The sequence below is a fragment of the Pectinophora gossypiella genome, chromosome 16 (genome assembly GCF_024362695.1).
Source record: "Pectinophora gossypiella chromosome 16, ilPecGoss1.1, whole genome shotgun sequence".
Taxonomy (NCBI): domain Eukaryota; kingdom Metazoa; phylum Arthropoda; class Insecta; order Lepidoptera; family Gelechiidae; genus Pectinophora; species Pectinophora gossypiella.
In genome coordinates, this window is record NC_065419.1 from 3,078,682 (window position 1) to 3,092,381 (window position 13,700).

General features: G+C 35.6%; 4 protein-coding genes across 8 annotated transcripts in view; 2 read left to right on the forward strand and 2 right to left on the reverse strand.

The window, feature by feature from the left end:
- Positions 1-7,826, reverse strand: part of LOC126373946 (NPC intracellular cholesterol transporter 1) — a 97,610-nt gene extending 89,784 nt beyond the window's left edge. For 4 of the 5 annotated variants that reach the window (XM_050020329.1, XM_050020328.1, XM_050020326.1 and 1 more), the window contains exon 1: positions 7,580-7,825. In XM_050020329.1, the coding sequence (XP_049876286.1) occupies positions 7,580-7,663 (84 nt within the window). In that variant the 5' untranslated portion in view covers positions 7,664-7,825. Of the gene's footprint in view, positions 1-7,579 lie in introns of all 5 variants that reach the window. The other variant, XM_050020327.1, reaches the window with a different exon arrangement.
- Positions 7,827-8,607: 781 nt separating this feature from the next.
- On the forward strand, positions 8,608-9,741 carry LOC126374020 (uncharacterized). The gene is made up of 2 exons (XM_050020466.1): positions 8,608-9,000; positions 9,135-9,741. The coding sequence occupies exons 1-2, from the start codon at positions 8,791-8,793 to the stop codon at positions 9,612-9,614; spliced, it is 690 nt and encodes a 229-aa protein (XP_049876423.1). The 5' UTR covers positions 8,608-8,790; the 3' UTR covers positions 9,615-9,741.
- Positions 9,742-10,226: 485 nt separating this feature from the next.
- Positions 10,227-11,282, forward strand: LOC126374003 (G patch domain and ankyrin repeat-containing protein 1 homolog). Its single transcript, XM_050020447.1, has one exon. It carries the CDS (start codon positions 10,303-10,305, stop codon positions 11,224-11,226), a length of 924 nt encoding a protein of 307 aa, XP_049876404.1. The 5' UTR covers positions 10,227-10,302; the 3' UTR covers positions 11,227-11,282.
- LOC126374005 (congested-like trachea protein) lies at positions 11,250-13,700 on the reverse strand. Its single transcript, XM_050020450.1, has one exon. It carries the CDS (start codon positions 13,562-13,564, stop codon positions 12,668-12,670), a length of 897 nt encoding a protein of 298 aa, XP_049876407.1. The 5' UTR covers positions 13,565-13,700; the 3' UTR covers positions 11,250-12,667.

The following is a 13,700-nucleotide window of genomic DNA, read 5'->3' on the forward strand; positions in this document are numbered from 1 at the left end:
ACAACAGTGTGCATACTTATTTGTTGTCTCGATCCTCCGAAATGAAAGGATTGTACTTCTTCAGCGAATTTTGTTAGGTAGTTTTCACTGAAATCCACGTGTATAAGAGCTTCTGACTCAGTGAGGGACTCTTTTTTTGTTTTTATAGTTTGATGTTGGTGCACTATGTTTCGTTCGTGATTCAAAAACTTAGCCATCTTTGATTCCAAATCCAAAATCAAGTCCCTTGGTAGAATCTGTAGTGAGCTTTTAACGCATTTCGTTACAGTTCGAGGTTTTCGAGTTTTTAAATCCACGATATCTTGGCGTACACTTTGCCACTTGCTGTAAAATAGTTGAATAGAGTTATCGAATTCTTTATAATGAAGACCTTTGTTTAAACACATCTTACACTCGCGGGATAAACATTTTTCGTTGAATCTGTTGCAGCAAACTTGGTTTAGAAGGTCCACGTAATTCGACACAGATATTATTTTAGCGTTGTAAAGTGATTTCAGCATTAAATCTATATTGCTATGTATAACACACATGCAAGTGTTACGACTGTCACAGCGTGGTTGGACGACCCAAAATGGTCGGAGTTTGCAGAACACTGAATAAGATATTTGAATGTGTGTCTTTTCCAGAAAACGTTTGTGCAAGTTGAATAACGTATCTAGCATAACTCGCTTTTGCTTACGCTCGCCCATCTTCGTTATAAAGTCTTTTTTACCTGCACAAAGTCTACTGTTCGAATCATCTTCCATAAATTTAACTATGCAGGTTTTCAAATTCTGACTGTGTTTTTTTGAGCTGCGCTTTGTATCCATCAGTTTTAATTTGTTGTCTATTTTACTCAAAGGTTTTATTTTCATTTCTTCCGGTAACACATTGTATTTTTTTACTATTTTCCCGCTTAACACTCTTCTGAAGATTCTTTTTTCTTGGACAGTGTCGATATTTGAAAAATTTTCATTAAGTTGTTGAGTAATAACTTCACTGAAAAGCAGTTTCTTCTTTATGGTTTCTTTGTCAGCTGCACTTACTGCTGATGTAAGTAAATTTACTTTAGTGTTGGGTGTGATAATTGGTGGTTTTTTGATCCGTTGTATTTGCTTCTTGTAACGTTGGACTGCAGACTTAAGTCGAGCTATTTCAGCCTCTTGTTTTCTTATTATCAGGTTTCTTGCTTTTCTTGCTCGAATTGATTTTTGCTGTGCTGCCTGCGCTCGCCTATTTATATTTTGAGGGGGCTGCGGCGGGTCTTCATTATCTGAACATGGTGGGGTTTCAGGAGCATTGCTTAAATCTTGGAGTGCTAAACGACGTCTACGAATTTTTGCTTTCTCTCTCCAAACTTTTCTAGCCTTCCGCTGCTCTCTGGGGGTCATTTGATTGACTGTCTTAATAACTCCTTTTTCTTTCTTCTTTTCATATTTTTCCCTTTCCTTGACTTTTTGTTGAGCGTACTTATCTTTGTCATTTTTAATTTTTTGGTATCGCAATCGTTCTGCTATTCTTTTTTTTTCGAGTCGTTCTTCACGCGTCATTTTTTTTCTAGACGCCATTTTTTCTGTAAAAAAATCATACTACATTGTAAAGCTAAGATATACATAATACTAAATAAAGAAAAATTTTGAAGTAGTCATGAAAACGCAAACAAACGTATCTCCCCTGGACATTAAGTATCTCCCCTGCCATCAAAAGAGCCAAGGGAAATACGCCAGGGGAGATACATTTTCGATTGATATCTAAAATAGCCGTAAAAGTGTTTATCGGATAAAATTCACAACCAAACATAACATTGTGTGCACTATTAATAGTGAATATTTAAGTAAATATTAATATTTTAACGAATGACTACTAAATAAAACTTACCAGAGGAGAGACTCCATTCACTCAACACTTCTACACCCAGCGAGCGGCGTGACTAGAATGACCGTTAAAATGGTTACGCAGTCGGCTTATGCGCCGCTTGTTGCTAACTTCACGTTAAACTCTATGCACTCAAGGTCACAACTTCGACAAACTTGCTAAACAAAATTGATTTTTAAACGAAAACAAATAGCCAGGGGACGAGACACGAAATACGAAGGACAATTTTCATCGTCGATATTATTTATGAAAAGTTAGAATAAAAGTAATTTTACTTATAAGACACTGTGACTAAGTTTTTGTTCTATATAAATATAACAATGATAAAGTAAATGTAGAATTTTAATGCACTCATTATAACTGGATTACAAATAAAGTCGGGTTGGGGACAGACCAGGGGAGAGACTTTTTTCTTATATTGGAACTTATTGTGACTAAACTACATACGATTCTGTAATAAATTTGAGTGAGCAAGAAGAAAACACTTAGTTTAAATCAATAAATAGGTTAATTTGGAAGTTAGTATGGAAAAAAAGTATTTTTTTGTCTTAGCCATTGAAAGTACCTCTTAACTAAGAATAACCCATATGTATTTCAGATATGCAAAGCCTATATCTTGTTATACCTACTACTGCAAACGAAAGAGTATATTCTTCGTTTACCCGTTGGTCGTAGTTACTACTTACTGATGTAAATAAGTAGTCGTTACATGAGCTATGTCAGGGGCCTTTGGCGGCTCAATAGTAACCCTGACACCAAGGTTCATGAGATTGGTACTCCACCACACAAGCCACACGATAGAAGAAGAGTATATTATGAAGCGAAGACTGGTGGTAGAGCTGACAGAGGTCTTCCTCTGACAACCTAGAAGGACATACATTGACCAAATTGGAGATGAGCTTAGAAAAGCTTCAGTACGATCTACTCTGAACCGGCGTGCGTGTATGAAACAATCGATGAATGTGTCGGATGGAAGAGAAGTGTGTCAGGATCGAATCAAATGGATTTCCGTAGTATCTGCTTACCCCGGTGGGGAATAGGCGTGACTTTCCTTATGTATGTACTTGGCCAGACATGTGGGGAGCGCTTAGATCAACAAACAGTGACAGTAGGCCTTCGTAAAACCCAGAACTGTCGTAACACCTTGAGTCGTTGAGGAAAACGTACGCATTATCATTCGCGTCGCGTGCGCAGACGAATGACTTCGCACGATACCTTGAAGACTTATAGGCGTCATATCCAAGCCATAATGATCGCATTGTATGACATTGGCTTGTATTTTAAGAATGTAGAAAGGTGAAATAAAAAAAAACAAATACTCTTGAGTACAATATTTACATACATATATATATACGTATAATAGTAATTAAATACATTAGTCAGTAAGTCAGTTAATTTTCAATAAAAAAAAATTTGTCCTTGGAATGTTTGAGATACCATTTTCATGGTGACACTTACGTCATCAATGGGCTAGCAATGGCGGCTTGCCATAGGATTGAGCATACCTGGTCTTCTTATACCATGGCAGTAAGTACATAGTGTTTTTGAGGTTGATAACTCCCACCTCACAACCAACACGATAGAAGAAGAATAAACAATATCCAGTTGTTTTCGAGACGATAGTAAAACTTTGAAATTTTTGAATAGACAATCCACCTAATAATTCAAATTCAATATTTAGATGAATTGCTTAGATATGGCCTTTATAGCACACCTGTAGTAAACTCATCTTTTAACAACGTATGAACCTACGTAAATCTTGAAATAATTAATATACGAATCAAACATCATTCAAATTTGATATCAAACTACCAAGTCAAATTAATGTCAAATCGAATAGCAATTAGTACGTTGATATGCTATTAAACGCCTATTTAATAAGGTAGACCCTTAAGTCAAGGAATGAATCAAGTGGAAAAACAAAATACATGACGCTATATATAATGTTGTAAATAAGCAGTTACCATGTTTGGCATCCACCTAGTAGATCGTATACCAAACGTCGAAATTCGGCAACGCACTAAAGTCGAAGATGTATACAAATCGCTAGGCTTAAGTGGAAATGTACGTCCGACATAGACATGCTGTTGAGACAATTTTATAATGTTTGATACCTGCATGTATGTACCTACACAGCTTCTCAATAAATGTTTCTTGTTTCTTTGTTTAATGGGCAGGACACTTGGCAAGACGGGAAGACAACAGATGGACTAAGGCTGTTATTGAGTGGCCAAGGGATGGTATGCGATATCGAGGCAAACCACAATGGTACGCGAGGTACGCCTGAAAGCAATGGATGAGACTTGCACAGGACTAGAAAGGATGGCGTGAAAGAGCGGAGGTCTACCCAGCAGTGTGTGGATACAGGCTGAGTAAATACTAGATAGATCAAAAGAACGCCAGAATTCAAGGTTGTTTAAATTAGGGGTACCGAATATCATAAATGTTTCACGAAGGATCGTTAATCATTATCGAATCGCAGTTGTGGCCGCCAAAAATATCGAACGAAATACGTATTGCGAAATATGTTTGGAAGTTTGGAAAATGTACAGGAAATAAGTTTGTATTATAGTTTAATAATCGTAAATTACTAGCTAACGGCCTCCGTTGAGCGTCGTGCTCACGATCCGGAGGTACCGGGTACGAATCCCGGTGGGAACAAATCACAAAAATCACTTTGTGATCCCTAGTTTGGTTAGGACATTACAGGCTGATCACCCGGTTGTCCACAAGTAAAATGATCCGTGCTTAAGGAACGTTAAGCAGTTGCTCCCGGTTATTACTTGCTGATGTAAGTACGTAGTCATTCCATGAGTCATGTCAGGGGCCTATGGCGGCTCAATAATAACTGTGACACCAGGGTTGATGGGGTTGGTAATCCACCTCACAACCCACACGATAGAAGAAGACTAGTAAACAGATCATTTGACCTTTGGTTTTAGTTTCATACAAGGCCAGGGGGCATAGAGTCACCTTTTCTGCCCTCCACTGGGACAAAAACCTGTTATATGCATCCCATAATGGTACACCCAATATAATCCTATATTAACTCCAAGATCACACGATTTAATACCTACATGCATTCAAGAACAATACGAAAAATAACAAGTGGATATTAGCTTTATTAACACCTGATCAAGCAAAAGTAATTATGCCTACACAATATGCTAAATGCAACGCATCTGTAGGATAAACAAAGGGGTAATGATGAGTATTATGCATCTGACTTCTTTCCTAATGAATAACTTCCGCAAGTCATGAGACTACAGTTAACAAAAGGATAGCTAGAAGTTTCCACAAAGCTTTCCCTGTGTTTTGTATTTTGAAACAAGATAAACGCAGTCAAAATGCGTTATGAATTTTGTTGTATGAACCTTGTATGGGATTAGAACATGCTTAAGATATGATATAACTGCTAAAGATACGTAGAATGGCTCTAAAAAGTGCCAGAACTATGAAAGAAGTTGTTATAGAATGGACCAAATCATTTAAAGGTATGATGTAAGTTCAATAAACAACAATAGAATAACTAATATTTGATAGAACTTGATCAATTAACATGCTGATAGATTGTTAAGGCAGTTGAGGGGAACAATTATTCGACATTTGATAACTCATTGAAGCAATAGTCTGCACAGACCCCCATAGGAAGCTCAATTCACCAGCAATTGAGTGCTTGACCAACCATTATTGGTATAAATTAATCTTAACTACACCATCTGTCTTTCTGATTGACATGCATCATGTTGGTAGCTTTGTTCATTTAAAAGTCAAATGCTTTTTATTGTCTGCTTTGGGACAATCATCTTTAGTCCAATATATCTCAATAATTTAATTAGGCGAAATTTTCTTTAGCTTTGTCCACAATTTTCTGTCTTTTTCCTATACTACTCTTGTACATTATTATGTTCAAAGTGTGCTTTTTCATACAAATTCCGTAATAATTTCGTGTTTTGCCGTTTAGTACAAAGTAACTGATTTGACTAGTTGGAAACTAGCCTTATGTAATGTGCCTATTAAAGTCAACAATATTTTTTAGCAACAGCATAGAAGGCATAATAATAATAGGAATAAGGTTTTAATCCTTACAAAAAACTTAGAATTAAATTATCATATTTACACATGATTATTCATTTATTTTCTGTAGTAGGCAGGCTACGCACTGAACAGTAATATGATATCAGCCTAGTAATGAGTTAACTGTTTATTTAATTTGTGATTCAGTGTTGAACAGCAGTCCAATATTTATTCAGCCATAATGTTTTGGTAAACCAAACAAATTGTTATATTAGTTTAACATCAACAAATTCAAAAACTGAATTGCTAAAGGTAAAGTCAGATACAATTTGTGATCAGGTAATTTTAAATAGAATTTTGTGTTGGTCATACATAAATTGGAGCCAAGGAAATAAAGTAATAAAAAAAGAGTATGGAAGATTAGTTTATTGAATAAGACAAAAGAAGAGAGTACAAATTGCATGATGAGGTATGCTATTGGTTAGATAAGTTGCCTGATTACATACAATAGCCCTAAATCTTATCAGAGTTATGTACCTCATAACAAGGCAAGCCTCATAGTATGGAGAATCAAATATATTGCTGAATGTCCTTGATGACAGATTGCATTAAAAGAGGAGAAAAAAAAAATGTACCTCACTAGTATTTACACAGGAATTAGGTAGGTACTTATCAATTCTTTTTGTTCAGATAACACAATCTATGACTCGTAAGAGTTAAATTATTTCTTTTTTATTATAAATATGAGTAATGGAGCAGCGTGGTAGAGTATTCTCCATACCCCCCTCAGTATAATTGAGGGGGAGGCACTGCCCAGCAATGGGACATATACCTATAGGGTGTTTATGTCCAGATTAAATAATGTCCATAATAACAATGAAACATAATAAAATTATTACATAATATAATAATTAGGTATTTACTATGGTACATATTGCTACTAGCAGAATTTAACAAATCCATAATGCACCAGCAGGGTGAACTATGCACCAAACCCTTTCATATGATTAAGGGAGAAAAATATATATACATTAAAAAATAAGCAACATGAAAGATTTTAAACTTGATGATTATATTTACAATAAAATATCTAAGTTTAAGGGTTATTTATTTTTAGATTGTTCCCAGCAAACAAAATTCAAATTAAAGTGGTCCCTAGACCATAAAAGGTACGGAAGCCACTATTCTAGATTAAAATCCCACAACCAAATCAGTAAAATTTTGTACCTACGAGACCAGTTGTTTAGGCATTTCAGAAGGAATCAATTATCAGGTACGTTATTGATTTTCTAGATGTTACAGTCAGATAAGTAAACATTTATTAGTCAAAACACAAACATAACATAACATAAAACACGTATCCCTACGGACTATAGACAAAGATTACGGTAGTGAATATTATCGACAATAAAATCAACTAAAGGAAGGATATTTGCACATGAAATTAGTCATACATGAAGGAATGCTTAGTTGTTCGCGAGGTAAATCGCGGTTCTAATGTATGTGTTTTAACAACTTCTAATAATTCTCTAACACAAGGTTTTTATAATCGCATTAGAATGTAGGTAACAGCATAAAATGATATGATTTCCGCCCTCGTCTATCCGAAATCGATGCGCAGTTATCGAAACTCGGCTCGTCTCGACGGGTTTTCCACACGATTTATTAGCGCGGAACAATGAAAATGTAACTATTTCATAGCACTTACGTATTCCGCTAGATGTATCACAAGCAAACACCCGAAGAGGGCAGGTAGAAATCGGTCCAAAATCCTCGGCCCCGCACCAGCCATTTTACTACACTATTACACAATTCAAGTTCAAAACACTAATTTTGTCATATCATAATTACACGCACTTGAAAAACGTTTAGAATGGAGTACCACAAACGAAATTTCTGAAAGTATTTACGGCGTACTTCCCTCCTCCATTCACCGAACTTGAATAACAGATCATGAAGTTCGTGCGTGACAAACTAGACAGAAGAGAAAAATCAAAATGGTGGCGATGACGCAAAATATTATTGCCATTACCAAAAAATAAATAAAGCTGTTATAATACTAGCTACTTAAAATGTATTAAAGACAGAGTGAGTGAGTTAGTCAGTAGAATCCCTACGAAGTACAACTCTACGATGCGCTTTTTTTGCACTTTAATTGAAACATGACATAAACGAGAGCAACCTAAGAAACAATAAAAAAATTATAGAGTTACTCCAAGTCTAAAAATAATATTTGCTAAAACCAAACAAAATAACCTGCCCATCAAAATCAAATGTTTTGGCTTTCGGACTGATTGGTTATGTGACACATGTTATGGTGGTGAGGCTTTTTGGCGGGAGGCGGGAACGGGACAGTTGCTTTCTTCATTGAATAATCTAAATAATTAATACGAAGTGGTGTTTTGTGGTTAATGATCGCATTAAGTTAGTCGGAAGACATTCGCGAGTGTTATTATATTGGAGTATTCAATAAACTAAGTGTATCTGCCTATTTTCGCTTCGTGTCAGGAAGCCGCTTCATAACTCAAAAGTTTATGCGGACTTTTGAGTTAATTCGTTTGGGGTTCGGAGTAGGAGTCTACTCCGAGGGTGGGGGCTTAGGTTTCATCATCATCACCTTTCATCATTTCATTAATCATCAAGAAAAAAAATACGTCAGACATGGCTGTATGGGCATAGTTCCCTTTGCCTCACCCTTCGGGGAAAACCAAACAAAAAAAAAAAAAAAAATGATTGGTTATGTACTGTCTTTGTCGTTTATTATTGTAATTTTACTGCGAAACCGGTACATTTTTACGTAATTACCTCGTTAGTAATTATTACACAAATTCCAAACTTACTTTTGTGTGAAAAGCCGCTGGCTTATACATATAATTATATAGATATTTATGTGCCAAATGGATATTGCACGTTTACGGAATGGAGCGCAGGAAACTTCGGCGAGGGGTGCAAGTGAGCTTGAAACAAAAAAAGAAATTGTTAGAATATATAACAAAGCACCCGGAGCTGATCTCTTGTAAGGTGACGCAAGACTTTACATATCAAGATTCACAAAATCTGTGGCAGTCCATAGCCGACGAATGCAATAAGCTTCCTGGAGCTACCAAGACTTGGAAACAGTGGAAAAAAGTAAGTTTTTGAAAGATCATAATATTATGTTTTTTTCCTTAATAAACTAATGCAACCGGCTAAGTCAATTGAACTCCTAGATGATATTTTAATAATAATAAAAAATATTATCACTAAAAAAAAATATTTTCCAGACTTGGCACGACCTTCGTTCAAATACTAAGAAGCGTGAGAAAATCACGGATGGATCCCTACCGCCTTCTTTAAGCATGTTGACTGCTGCTGAGAAAGAAGCTTTGGGTCTGAAAACCACAACAGTATCCAACTACCAAGAGACCACAGAGTTCATACCACTAGAATCTGAAAACCCAGAAGACAATTACCAGTACGTGATGGAAGCTCAGTCTTTAAGTGAACCTGAATCACCCCCGGAAACAAAACTGTTTGTAAAACACCGAACTAAATTAAAAAACAATAGTTCAAAAAATGATTCACAGTCTTCCAATAACTGCTCATTCAACTGTGATCTTTTAGCTGCTCATGAGCAAAGAAAGCTGGAACTTAAAGAAGACTACATCAATTTTAAAAAGGACTATTTGAGGCAGAAGTTGAAACTTATCAAGGAGCAAACAGAGGCACTCAAAACTATTGCTAAGGAACTCAGTGAGAAGTAACCAGGAACTGGAAATAAACTTATGTTAATGAATTCTGAAGCCATGTCATATAGACTGTTTCATTGTAAATATTTTAAATGATCTTGTGTATTATATTTCTTTTATGAATAAAGTATTTGTATGACAAGTACTGTTTTTTATTATATTTGATGATTGCTTCTAAACATTCTGTCCTCAAGTGTTAATATCTAGTACCTCTAGGTACTATACTACTATATTTTAAATACCTACCTAGCTAAAATCACTAATAAGTATCTATTATCAGCTACATTTTGAAGATAAAATCGTCAATATTGACCAATATTTGGGAATACGAGAACTCCCTCTGGCTCTCACGTGCGACCTGCGGAGCTTAGTGTTGTTCTATGCGCTAGACGAATCACGACAAAAAAAGCTGGTCAAGCAAGCAAGACGTTCGACGTGCAGCTTGAAAGTCAATGTTTACAAACGTTACAAACCAACACAAAAAAAAACTGTCAGTGTCATTAACGTGACGACTGACATTGACATATGGCTGTATGGGCATAGTTCCCTTTGCCTTACCCTACGGGGAAAAACAAAAAAAAAACTGACATTGACATTTCATTGGATGGTGGACAGCTCAAGTATTCTTTGTTATTTTTGAGTAAAACTTGTTTATTATTACAAATTTAATTAATTGTAGTTTAAGTTTATATAAATTTCCGTCATGTCCCAAAAGAAATACATTAACTTTGTGAGGCCAGCTTCGCCGAGTGAAGAGAAAGTGTATCCAACACGTCGTCTGTTCTTGGGAGGAGAAGACGCCAAAAAACTATATTTAGAGGAGGTCAAGGATGTTGGCGACCCTGAACCTGTTATTCATGACCACCTTAAAAATAAATCTACAAAGAGAAAGAAACCAACATCTATAGTAGATGACACTTGTGAACTAACTGATAAAGATTTGTTTTTATCAGCACAGAACAATGATACACAGATATTGACACGGATACTAGACAGGTCCCCAGATAAGATAAACGCTGTCGACGATTACGGTTGGAGCCTGCTTATGATCGCCTGTCAGGCCAACTCCATTGAAGTTGTTCAAGAACTCTTAAGCCGAGATGTAAACACATCCATCAGAGATAAAGCTGGGAATTCAGCACAAAGTTTAGTTATTAAGAATAAAAATTTAGCTTTAGTTGATTTGCTCTTAGCCCACAAAAAGAAGAAAACAGAGATTGAAACACAGAAAGAAGAATATAAAGTGAAACTAAAAGAAGAATATGACTGTGATATATGTAATAAAACTTACCCTGATAAACAGGAACATTTATCTTCTACAATACATAATATAAATGCGAGTAAGGGCAAGAAGATACCAGCAAGTTATGTTATACCTGCTTCTAATAGAGGATATCAATTAATGTTGAAGGAAGGCTGGGATAGACAATCCGGTTTGGGCCCTGAGGGTTCCGGGAAGTTGTATCCCATAAAAACAGTGCTAAAGAAAGATAGAAAAGGAATAGGGCATAAAAAAACTAAAGGTCATGAAAAAGAAGAACCTTTGACACAAAACAAGAAACTAATAGCAAGATATCATCGGGACAATAGAAGAATGGAAAGAAACTTTCGAAGAGAATTTTATTAAATTGTTTTGTGTATTGAAAACAATTTATAAAATTTTAATAAAATTCTTTATTTTCACTTCAGGCACTGATTGCATACAAATAGGGCATGGGATATCACACTTGAAATCTAATTGTAACAACTCAAAAAATAGGAGATTTATATTGTGACATACAAAATGACAAGTAATAATTTTCGCAACCAACTTAGTAAGACTCAAATATTTTTTATGCTCATTAAAAGACTCACACTTAACTATGAAATTGCAAATATTCAAATTGCTTTTCCTATTTTGTTCAAGTTGTTACAGTAATGAATTTCATGTGCAATTATTTTGATGATATAATAATATGCCTCTTATAACAAAATTTTCTTAACATTTTCTTAACATCACAAAGTAAATATTTAATAAAAATATGATTAAAATATTAAAATTAAAAATCAACAGGATGAAATATACAAAAATAAAACGGAAAATCTGAATCTAGATAATTGTAAACCGTCTTTTTAAAAACATATTTTGCTAAATGATTAACATGTTTTATTTCATCATCACTAATTTGAGAGCCATGCTCTTGTGCGCGTAGCATTCTCCATTCTCCTTTTTAGGCCAAAATAGGGTAGTGGTTTCCCTCTTGCCTTCCACCCAATGTTTTATTTAATTAACAAAAATCAGTGAACCATCTATAGTATACAATTTAAATCATCACCAAACAATAGCAAATCTTTTTTTTTATTACAACACAATACATACTTTACCTTTCGTAGTTGCTTCTTCAATCACACATTTTATTTTCTATGTTAACCCATGAAAGCTTTTCCACTGTGGGTGGTCTACCACTGAAAATGTAATTGAGTTACAACCACCAACTTCTTGCATTTTGTTGTAATGTACTATTGTAGTTGTAGACCACTGGAGCTACATACATTTACAATAACGTATTAGCATACAATCAAATTGCATTCACTTAGTTATTGTCATGTAACTAGGTACTAAAATCTAGATTGTGATCAACAAGATAGGTAAGGATAAATTTCATTTTTTAATCCATAAAAATTGAGGTTGTTAAATGATGCGTATGAGTAACAATTGAGTAAGGTCTCACTCAATTGTTGAAGTTTTTAAGAGGATGTATCTTTAAAATGTTGGTTCATATAATGCAATCTTGGAAATGTCACATAGACACAACATGACCTTCTGTATACTCCTAAATGTATTATATTGGAAAATACATAAGATATATAGGTACATGGTACATGTGTATGATATATCAATAAGTTTAGTGCTTTAAATGTGATTCTTGAAAAGATAAATATTAAGGGTTGAAAAATATAATAAAATTGAAATTTACCCATTAACTAGAAATATTAACTGCTGTACAACACTTATGAACACTTAATCTGAAATACTATACAATTCATGTGCATTATACCATTTCCTAAAAAATATAGTCTTATCATTATCAAAAGTTAGGTGCAGCCCAGTTTAGGAATTTAAGTGCAATTTCAAATCCAAGGAAACAAGCAGCATTTGCAGGGAAAGCCCTGAGCATAACTGGCACTACACCCTTGTATAATGCTAGAGGACCCTCTTTTGCCATCAACTGTGTGAATACTTCTCTAGTTCCACCAGGGTATGTACCTTCAGGAGCCGACTGCAACCTGCTCTTCAAAACATCAGCTGGCATGCCCACCACCCAGTTGGCTATTCCAGCGCATCCACCGGCGAAGATAGTCATCATCAATTTGAATTGATTACTAGCATCTTGTGGCACAAAATTCTCTTTAACTAGTTCATATGTCATAAAGTACATTCCACTAGCTGGCACGTCTCTGCACAATGTTAACACACTGCCTTTGTAGATGCTCCTGATGCCTCCTTCAAGGTACAACTGTTTGGCGCAGTCAACCATGCCTTTGTATTTCTGTGGGCCACCATGTGCTTGTTGGGTCTGTAGTAGGCATTTTATCCTCTCACCTGGTGCCATGACAGATGTGGTAAATATGCCAGAGAATGCTCCAGCAGCAAACAACTCTAGTTTTGATAACGGTAGGTCCGAATTTCCTGTAATCAATTTTTTTCCCAAGCCGAACCCGAAGAAACTTATCGCGAAGATAGGTGCTACTCCAGTGAGAGGGGCCGACATACCTTTGTAGAGGCCGAAGAAACCTTCCTTCCGGATTGTCTTGGTGAAGCAGTCGAAGGTGCCGGTGTAAAGTGGAGCCTCCCCGGGTTTGGGCACTGGCATGGTCTGTAATCTTACTTTTATCGTATCCAGTGGATGTCCAGAGAGCACAGTGCAAATTCCTCCAAAACCACCACACAGGAAATACTTTGGGGGGCTCACTTTGTCCGACATTTTGATGGTTTATGTGGCCTGAAGTGAAAGCAAGGATAAGTTTTAATTTAAAACTAGTTTCTGTAGACCTTTTAAATTGGTCTAAATTAATTCGTTCGTTCGACAGCTGTTTAATGTCAAAGTCCAACTTTTGAAT